The following is a 10068-nucleotide window of genomic DNA, read 5'->3' as shown; positions in this document are numbered from 1 at the left end:
TCACGCTAGACATGAATTTGCGCAGAGAAATGTCATTGGATATTCATTACGTCCCGGCCACTCGCATTAACCACATTAATTTTTAATACCTATCTCCAGGTGCTGTCCTGCAGGCAGGGCATTTGTCTCCCAGGGAAGCAATCCCTGGGAGCAATCTCCCCGCAACGGATTTGCGCCCCTGCCCGGCCGCCCGGGCCCGGCGGCGTGCGCGGGGCCCGCTCGGCCTCGGGCCACCCCGCTTTCACCCACAGCAGCCCCCTCGCTCGCACGCAGCGCGCTCCGGCTGCCGCGAACTTCCCCGAGCGGGGAGCACCAGCCTCGCTGCAGACAGCAGGCGGGCTGGGTCGCTCGGGTTATTTTTCCCCCTCTGCGTTTCAAGGGAAGGAGTCTGTCTCCCCCCTCCCCCCCCCCGCCCCAGTATCCCCGCCAGCAGGGTGAGTGGCTTTTTTTTTTTTTTTTTTTTTTTTGGTGAGCGCCCTGAGCCGGGATGGTCGCGCCTGCTTGTTGGGTCTGTACTCCTGTACTCCCCCTCGGATCAGACGCCCTCCAAGCACTGAACTTTCTCCCCTTCCTTTACAGCTGGATGGCTAAGGACTCAAGGAGAGCTGTTTACCGAAACTTTGGAGTAAATTAGCTCCAACTTTCCCCCCCTCCCCCTCCTTCCTGGGGGGGGGTAATTTCTTTATTATTATTATTATTATTATTAATGTCTGTTGGAGGAGCAGGAGGGAGGCAGCCGCTCTCCCACCGCGTGGCAGGGCAGGGAGCAGCGCGGCCCGGCCGGCGCCGCTCCGCGCCCGCGCAGCCCCCGCCTCGGCGGGGCGCCCGTGCGGCGCGGGGCGGCCGGGCCGGGCCGGGCCGGGCCGGGCCAGGCCGGGGAGGGGGGGGTGGGAATAGAGGTGTGGAGGGGAAGGGGGGCTCGCTGCCCTCTTCCTCCTCCTCCTCCTCCTCCTCGGGCTCTGCCGCCACTTCTCCTGCAGTGAAAGTGTTACGGCGTGAGTCAGGCGGCCGGGATCATCTGACTGAACTTCCCCGCATTCCTGGGCTGCCGGCTCCGCGGCTGCCCCCGGCTCCTGCCCCCTCTTTTTAGGGTCTTCCCTCTCCCCTGCCTCCCCCCCTTCCTCCTCCTCCGTGAGTATTTATTTTCCTGCCACCCCTCGCCGCCACCCTTCTGCCCCAGCGCTTCTGCGCGCTCCTCCTCAGCTCGCCTCGATTCCGTTATCTGCGAAAATCCCCCGCTTTCCTCCCTGCCACCCTATTTAGCTCCGCGGGAATTTTACCCGGCCCCGCTATGCGACCCCGCGTCCCCGCCGGCCTCGCACACGCACGCACACGCAGGGCACCGGGGGCGCCTGGGTCGTGCTTGGATTATTCTGTTTTGCTCCCTTCTGTAATTTGTGTTTGATTACACTCACACTTCTCTAGTTTCCGTGATGACCATCTATTTTCTTTCTCTCCTTTTTTTTTTTTTTTTTTTTTTTTTTGGGGGGGGGGGTGGCTTTCTAATTTTATTTTGATTCTGTCGCGTTTCTAAGGAATTTCTGTATGATTTCGATAAGCATCACCGTTTCTAGTGTTATCAGCAAAGACACAAGCTTAGAAGTGACATCTTTTCCACGAATCCAGGAAAGAAGAAAAATCCACTCAGTCCAGATAAATCCTGGGCAATTCCCAAAGGGAAAGGCATTGGATACGTGCTCGTCGAGAGAGAGAAAATGAAAAAAAAAAAAAAAAAAAAAGCACATACACACAACCCACCCTCGTCTACCTGCTTCTCAGAACCTGGACATTTCAGCCTCAGAAATGAATGAAAGAAACAAATTATGGAACACAAAGAGGAAAGAGTGGACAGACAGAAAGTCGAGATTTTTTTTACTCCTCTGTTGGCCAGAGCACGACCCTGAAGGGAGAAGTTAGACCTTCATGCAATCAGTGCACACGCTTGCAATGAAGTTTGCAGGAGCTTTAAGTGGTTACCTTAAAAAACGCAATTAAACTTTCGACTCCCAAGTGTCCTGGCTTCCCAAGTTATTGCTGTGCCGTGAAAACACACTTTCAGCAGAGCAACAGAATCTCTGTCATCCCGCTCCGTATGTGTTTCCTGGGACTTGTGTGCAATAACAGGGTGCACAGACTACAGTCATGATGTCCTACACAAACAGAGACATCCTGCGTTTTATTTTTGTTTTGCGGATCAAATTATGTTGAGAAAATATTAAACACGGAGATGCATCCCTGGCCACAGAACATGCGATGGGTTTAACACGCTAAACTAATAATCTTGCATTAAAAAAAGCCGAGGAGGCTAAAGAAGAAGAATAAACTCCCCTCAAACACTCAGAATATTCTTTACTGCAAAGGAGCACTTCTGGATGCGTTGCTTTAAATCTCATTCTCGTTTTCTCTCAAAAATGACTGTTTAACATAAGAAAAAAGGCTACTTGACACAAAGCTTTTGTTATCCAGTTGATCAGCAACGTGCTTTAGATACTTGTAAAGGGAAAAAAGCCCCACAACAGACATTGATTTTAGAAAATCAATAACCAACATTTAATAAAAAGAACAGAGGAAACACAAGAGAGGAGAGGGAAACATTACGTGTAATTTTAATGTCTACTAAATTACCCAGAGATGAGGGGAAGGGGAGGTCTCCTCTGTGAGGACCACCTTAAATAATGACAGACACAAGAGTAAAGGGTGGTGGTGGAGGGGGAGAGACTTTAAAAAAAGATAACAAGGAACGGATCCTTGGGAAGCTGCTCGGAATATATTATTTTAGTTGGGTTTTTTTGTAATACTAAGCCAAGCAAATAGATCAAAGACAACACAAAGGGAAAAGCCAGTGTAACATAACGAACAGTTTCTGACTAAAATTCCTCTATCACTCCCCCATATGGCTCGACGCCTCCACCACAACAAGAAAAAGACACACACACACACACACACACACACACACACTCACACACACACTCACACTCACAACCTAGAGAGCGAGGGAAGGGGAGGGGGGGAAGGATCATTTGTTTCTAATCAACATTCTCTTGTCTTTGGGGTTTTTTTGTTGTTGTTGTTGTTGTTGTTGTCGTCGTCCCCCCAGTCTCCTCTTTCCACCCCCACCTCCACCTCGCTACTTAATTTAAGTAGCCGAGCTATAAGCAAAACGGGCTGAGGTTCGCGCAAATATCTCCCTTCCTGCCGCTTCTCCGCAGGAAAGTTGCGGAAAGTGGGGCCGGGCTGCCCAGGCGAGGGGCTGCGGGCGGGGGCCGAGCCCGGCGCCGGCGGCGTCGCGCAGCAGCCGCGCAGCGGCCGCGCCGCGGGCGCGCAGCGGCAGCGAGAGGCGGCCTGGCGGCTGCCAGCGCCGGGCTCGCCCCGCGCCCCGCAGCCGCGCAGCCCGCCGGCCGCTCGGGCACCCGACTCATTAGCGTTATTAATTATTAGGGAGGAGGAAGTTTCGTTTTCGAGCGGCTAACAATAAAAGAAGCGAGCGGGGCGAACTCCCGGCCAGCGCGCCGCCGGTTCTCACGCTGCCCCCCGGGCTCTTTTTTCCTTTTTCCCCCCCTTTTCTTTCTTTCTTTCTTTTCTTTTCTCCCGCTTTCCCAGGGCCGGCGGCGGCCCCGCCGCCCTCCCCGCGCCGCTCCGCGCCCCGCCGGGAAGCAGCGAGCCGCCGCCCCGGCGCGGCGCTCCGCGCTCCGCGCAACAAACTTTGGGGCGGCGGCGGCCGGGGCGGCGGCGGCGCTTTTTAACCACCCCACCACCACCACCACCAAAACACACACTCCTTTGCTTCCCCCCCCACACACACACACTCCTCCCCAAACCTCCACCATCTCCGCGACCGCGCAGCCGCTGCGCGCCGGGGAGCGGAGAGCGCGGGGCGCCGCTGCCGCCCGGGCGCTGCGCTGCGCTGCCGGCGGCGCTGCCCGTGCGGGCGCAGCGTGTAAAAAAAAAAAAAAAAGAAAAGAAAAAAAGAAAAAAAAAAGAAAAGAAAAAGAAAGAAAGAAAAGTTTGGCGCGGGGCCGCTTACCGTGCTTCCTGCGCGGGTTGGCTTGCTTTCGCCTCTTACACCTGGGGCCATCCGCCATGATCTGCTGCTTCATTGATAAGCGGGGATCAGATGGCAGTTCGCATGGGCTCGGCTCCCTGCTTCAGCAGCACGCAGGCTCTGTGTAACGACCAAGCACAGCGACACCGGGGGCATTGGTATATCCCATTTGAACGCAGGGCGCCAACGCGGAGCCGGGCTCCCACCCGCGGGAGCACCCATCCGCGCACGCGGCCCGCGGCGCGCCGCGGGGCGGTGGGAGAGCGGCGCCGCGGGCGCGGCCCCCCCGCGCCCTCCCCGGCCCGCCGCGCTCCTTGCGCCTCCAGTTATTTATTTATTTTTCGGGCTCGCTCGCTCGCTCGCTCCGTGCGTGCGTGTGTGCGTGTGTGTGTGTGTGTGTGTATTGCACCAGCGAAGGAGATCAGAGAGAGACAAGAATTACATCTCAAATGACTCATAACTCATGACCGTATGAGGGAATGCACAGCTTTTACAGTAGTGCTGCTTGACTCAATGCTAGGCGGACCATTTCCTCCTAAAAGTACTTTAATCTGACATTATAACTTGTTTTCGCGTGAAATGCTATCATTCCCTCGTCCTGCTGCCGGTAGCTTGCTTTCTTCCCCCTGCCCGCCCCCCAACCTTTTTTTTTTTTTTTTTTTTTTTTTTTTTTTTTTTTTTACGTTTTCTAAGTGCACTCGAGCAAAGTGATAAGAGCAGAGGGAAACATGGCTCTCCTCTGCCCTTTTGGGGTAAAGCGCAGCGCGGAGCCCTCCCCCTCCCCCCCGTTACCAACGAGGACTGTAATTATAAACCTCTGTCACCTTTTTAGTCAGTTTGACAATATTCAGGGTTTCCCCTGCCCCTTAGTTAAACAAAGCTTCAGGGTGTCATTTTTTTCCCCCAGAAAAGAAACAGAAATCAAAACTACTGCTGTCAGAGTTTTCAGGCTTTCCGAGTTTTTTTTTTTTTTTTTTTTTTGCTTGTAAACTTTTGGACCTACTGTCTGTCTGTCTGTATGTGCAGCTTGCAGGAGGCTCTATCTGTCAAAATGAGAGTGGAAGAGCATTTGGTTTGCTTGCAAGAACGCTCCTGAAACTAAGTCCATCTTGAGGAAGATGCTGTAGCTTTAAAGATGCTTTGACTTGAGGATTAGTTTAAACAGGGGGCTATAAAAGATGTAACAGATGCAAACTGTAAAACAAGGGCAATTAACCCTTGCTCTTCTGAACAGAAACCCTCCTGTCCTTTCCATCTATTGTCCTCTCCTGCACTGCAAGTTTTGCACAAAATGTCAAAAATAATTACATGCCTCAACATTTTTTTTTGCAGCAAAGTGGTATTTTTTTAATTGTGTCTTCTGACTTTGTTAGAGCTTTACAGCAGGACTGAACAGTTAAGTGTGTTGCTCGTAGGTCTTTTATCCTGCCTGAACTCTCTTTTTTCCCCAGACACTTAAGATTATAAAACCCACTTGGCTAAAAAAAATTCTCTGAGCAGGTAGGTAGAGAAGGATATTCAGAGAGTGTGGTCGGGGGCAGCATGTTTACTCACACACTCCTGCTCATGAATCCGCCTAGACAGAGTGAGCTGATATGGATGTGTGTGGCTGAGGAAGGAAGAGATTGAGAAATGCCCTGTAAACTTTATTATTTGCTAGTTATTTCTGATTCTGGAATGTGCAATGTCTGCATCATCATTACAGATCTTACACTAGATGTATCAAAGTGGGGAGGATATAAATTGAGAAAAGCCCGCACTTTGAGCTTTCCTTGAGGATTGGCGTGCTAATGCAAAACGACCAAGGGTGAATTGTTTTAAATGCATTTGAGTATCTTCCCTGCTCTTTAGTATGCCAGGAAAAAAAGTTGTCAATAATTTTAAACCTACAGACCTCGAGAACACTTTTCTTGTCAGAGGACTGGCTATCCCCTTTCTTTTTTTCCCCTCTTCTTTCTTTTTCTCCCCCCTCTTTTTTTTTTTTTTTTTCTTTTTTCTTTTCTTTTTGGTAAACGACTTTTAAGTTCCAGTCAGTACTTTCACTTCTTGCTTTAGGATCCCAGAAGCTAAGGTGTTACTTCACCCAGCTTCACAAAATAAAATAAAGAAATGAAACTACCAAGCAGACAAAACAGCAAACTTTCAGTCTGGGGAAATACACATCCTCGCTGGGAGCCCTGGCACAGCCTGGGCTCGCTGGTGCCGGCCGGGCTGCCTTTGCAGGCGCAGGACGTGCAGGGCATTAACAGGTACATGCAAACTTTCGGAGGCTGATATGTGAATCTTCAAATAAAAGAGCAGGGAAGTGGGTGGGGGGATTTTTTTTTTTTTCCTCCCCGCCTAGGAGGGAGAACTCCTTTCTTCACATTAAAACTTTTCCTGCAAGAGGCACCGCTCGCACCTGGCCGGGCAGGTAGCGGCGAGGTGCAGGCGGCGGCGGCGGGGCTCGCCGTGCCCCGCACCAGCGCTCCCCTCCCGGCAACGGCGTCCAAGCGGCGTGAGGGTCCGGTGCAAAAAAAAAAAAAAAAAAAAAAAAAAAAAAAAAAAAAAAGGTTTTCACCCCAAGTATAAACAAGCTCGGAAGGAGGAAGGGAAAAAGAAAAAAAAGAAAAGAAAAAAAGCTAACCCGAGGAAAATAAAATAATTTCGAAATTAAATAAACCCACTGCAGCGCGAGGTGATGTGCAGGAAAAGCGGGGGTGGGGGGGTAGGAAAGAAAATGGAATTAAATTCCGAACCTACCTGCGAAGTCTTGTTTGTAGTTTTGGCCAGAAATGGTGAGAAGAAAAAGCATGAAGAAGCCGCGAAGTGGAGGAGAAAAGGTGAAGGGAAATGCAGCTCCTGGAGAAATTGTAAAAAAAGCCTTGCAAAGAGTTGTCGGAAGGACCGTTATTCCTGCTGGGCAGGTTAGGACTGATCTCTTTCTGCCACTCCAGGAAACACAAACCTGGGGACGGACTGACGTGTTACGCCTCTTCTAATGACATTTTTTTCTTTTTCTTTTCTGTAGGAGCGAGAGGAGAGACCCTGAAACACACGCCACCTATCTTTGTGGGGAGGGATAATTGAAGAGCACCAAACGTGAGCATCATGTGGAAACGTGATCGCCAAGTTTCTCTCTGGGAAAGGATCTGGGATAGATTATACCTTGAAGTCTCCGCGAACGCTTTAGCGGGAGAAATGCGATTCCGCCGCCTCCCGCCCGCCCCCCGCCCCGCGCCCGCCCCCCGCGCCGCTCCGCGCACCGCCGCTCCGCGCACTGCCGCGCACCGCCCCGCGGAAACGCACCGCCGCTGGGCGCCGAGCCGCGCCGCAGCCCCTGCCCCCCAGGTGTATCCCCTGCCCCCCACCCCCCCCCACGGGTATATCCCCCGCCCCCCACCCCCCGGCCCACACTGCTCCTCCTGCCCCCCGGTGCATCCCCAGGTGCACCCGGGGTCCATGCCCGCCCCCCCACCGCTGCACCGGGGGCTGCCCCCCCCCAGCTGCCTCCTCTGCCCCCCCTCCCCCGGGGTGCATCCTCTGCGCCCCCCGCCTGTACCCGCCCCCCCCCCCGGGCTGCATCCATGCCCTGCCCCCGAGGCAGCCTCCGCCGCCCCCCTGAGCCCGACCTCTGCCCACTCCAGCACCCTCCCCCCCCCCCCCGCCCGCCGGACCCCCCCCTTCCCCCGCTCCGCCCGGCCGCGCTGGGGCCGCATCCTGCCCGCGGCGCGGCGCAGCGCAGCGCGGCGCCCGCCGCCGGCCGAGCCCCTGCCCTGCCGGGGGGAAACTTACCCTAACGTCGTGCCTAGGAACTAAACTCGGCACGGGCACTGCGCACAAGCTCCTGAGCGCGCTGGTGCTTTATTAGGGTCGTTATCATCATCGTTATTATTGTTATTGTTACTATTATTATTGTTGTTATTATTATCCTTGTGTGTTTCTTTTTCAGCATTTTTTTTCCTATCATTTCAGCACTCATCCAGGTTATTTGAATAGTCAGCTAAATCTGATAAAAAAAAAAAAAAAACAAAAAAACGTGCTGAGATCTTTAAGTCTATCTGTTTTGTTCACAGATACGGATCGGGGGTGAGGTGGGCTCTCTTCATGCCTCTCTCCGCTCCTTGGGAAGTAGCTAGACAGGCAGTGAGACGGAGCGGACAAGCAAGCGAGTGGTACTGAACTTCGGGGAGGTTACAAGTTTTTCACCTTTTTAAAGTATTAAAATTAAAATAAAATTACATATTAGAAAAAAACTCAGACTCCACCTTTGCACTGAAGGGATTGGTTATGCAAATATGGAAGGGGTTTCCTGGCAAATACAGCTTTCTACTGTATGGTTAATTAAATCATCACTCAAAAGCCTTCCAATGTGACGCTTCTGTCGTAATCCAATCAGGTTACGTAGGTCCTAAACAAGAAAGATATTTTCCACATCTGGAAGTCAGCAATTTAGCAAGTACTGCACATTATTAACCAATTCAGAGCCCACTTCCCAGGGGGATTTTTTTTTTTTTTGAAGTTTAAGTGTTCTTAACCAATGCTCTGCTGTTTTGTTAATCAAAAAGCTGGTTTACACTGCACGTAATTGAGAACTAATATAGAAGTAAGTAAAGGCAGCCAAAGCTGGGGATGTTGAGCGCAGGCATTTATCTGAAAAGGGGGCTGATAGGTCTCAGCCTCGACCCGCTCATGCCCAGCGCCGAGCAGAACCCACAGACCTTTCTTGCTCTAAAGGAGCTTTAAATAATCTCAATGCAAAGATAAACTTCACATCTTGCGTGCTCGTGTGATCCTTGCTGAAGGTAAACGTGTAGCTGCCCAAAGGGCTGTGTTAGAGGGTTGCGGAACAATTTCCCTGCTTTGACAGAGTTAAATCTATTACAGCACTTTTTTTCCCCCCTCCCTCCTGAAGAAAACTGAAACAAATGGTACACTGATCCGACACTATACTTTTACTTACATTAAGCTAAGATAAACTGCTCTTGAACTGTGCATTGAATGTGTGCCTAAAGCAAGATCTGGAATGCTAGCAGTAGTCACTAGCAATTGCACTCAAAAATGTTCCTGATCAGAGAACACCTTTCTGATGATTAAACATCGCAAAGGAAGCGGGGCGGGGGGGGGGGGTGCGGGGGGAGGACCCCGGCTTGTCATTGCAGCTCATCATTTCCCCAAAGATTTGCTTGCTATTTTTCATCTGCTTATAAAATCTGCCCCGCGATTTAAATAAATAGGTGCCCCCATCTAAGCTGAACGCACTGCGCCGGCAAGCGCCCCCCTCCCACCAGCCGGGGAGGGGGGGGGAGAGGGGAGAGGCAGCGCTCGGCTCCAGCGCAGAATGCGGCCGCGGTCTGGGCTCCGCTAAGTGCCGGGGAAAGTAAGGAGCAGAAGCAGAGCGCTGCCGGGGACCCGGGACTCCCGGGCGCGGGCAGACCTCGCAGCACGAGCCGCGGGGAAAAAATTATTTTTTTCCCCCTTTTTTCCCCCCTTTCCTCCCCATATATTTGCAGGCAGGCTCTGGGCGGCGGCGCGCGCTGGCTGCGCGGGAGCGCGCACAGCCCGCGCCCGCGCCGGGGCAGCGCGGAGCCGCCGCCCGGGCAGCGCTGCCTGGCCGCGCCGCTGCGCAGCGGCCGCGGCGGCCGGCGCGGAGCGGAGCGGAGAGGAGCGGCCGCGAGCTGCGAACCCGCCACACTTATGAAATCCGTAATTATGCAAAGGTGGGAACGAGCTTTTTTTAGTTCCTCCCCTCCTTTTTATTATTATTTTTATTAGTCTCAGCTAGGTTAGCCATGCTAAAAGTTTTGATGCAACTATTCGCCTAAAGCCCAAATTATTGTCTCGCAGGATTCATTATCTTGTCCATGCCTAAATATACCTGTAGTTACACAGAGAAGAGACATATGCACACACACACAAACACACACGCACAAAGTGATGATATCTTAATGAAATATATGGCACGGTGCAAATATCCTGAAATCAGATTCGAGTATTATTAATTTGAATTAGATCCTCTCAGATCCAGAAGACACTGACTATAAATC

The 10068-nt window shown here is 52.2% G+C and overlaps 1 protein-coding gene and 2 long non-coding RNA genes across 4 annotated transcripts in view; 2 read left to right on the top strand and 1 right to left on the bottom strand.

Annotated features, from left to right (window-relative positions):
- The window catches only part of ZEB2 (zinc finger E-box binding homeobox 2), a 110022-nt gene extending 102817 nt beyond the window's left edge, over positions 1–7205 (bottom strand). The window contains exons 1-3 of one of the 2 annotated variants that reach the window (XM_062578134.1): positions 6990–7205; positions 6785–6883; positions 4025–4162 (exon numbers count right to left, since the gene is read on the bottom strand). In XM_062578134.1, the coding sequence (XP_062434118.1) occupies positions 4025–4097 (73 nt within the window). In that variant the 5' untranslated portion in view covers positions 4098–4162; positions 6785–6883; positions 6990–7205. Of the gene's footprint in view, positions 1–4024; positions 4163–6784 lie in introns of both variants that reach the window. The other variant, XM_062578135.1, reaches the window with a different exon arrangement.
- On the top strand, positions 941–2579 carry LOC134142068 (uncharacterized). Its single transcript, XR_009958785.1, has 2 exons — positions 941–1131; positions 1627–2579. It is a non-coding gene; the product is annotated as an uncharacterized LOC134142068 (long non-coding RNA).
- On the top strand, positions 6183–8277 carry LOC134141761 (uncharacterized). The gene is made up of 4 exons (XR_009958713.1): positions 6183–6291; positions 6805–6948; positions 7053–7123; positions 8098–8277. It is a non-coding gene; the product is annotated as an uncharacterized LOC134141761 (long non-coding RNA).
- The last annotated feature ends 1791 nt before the right edge of the window (positions 8278–10068 follow it).

This window comes from Rhea pennata, chromosome 6 (assembly GCF_028389875.1).
Source record: "Rhea pennata isolate bPtePen1 chromosome 6, bPtePen1.pri, whole genome shotgun sequence".
Classification (NCBI taxonomy): domain Eukaryota; kingdom Metazoa; phylum Chordata; class Aves; order Rheiformes; family Rheidae; genus Rhea; species Rhea pennata.
The sequence above is the reverse complement of the archived record's forward strand: the minus strand, read 5'-3'. Positions and strand labels throughout refer to the sequence as shown.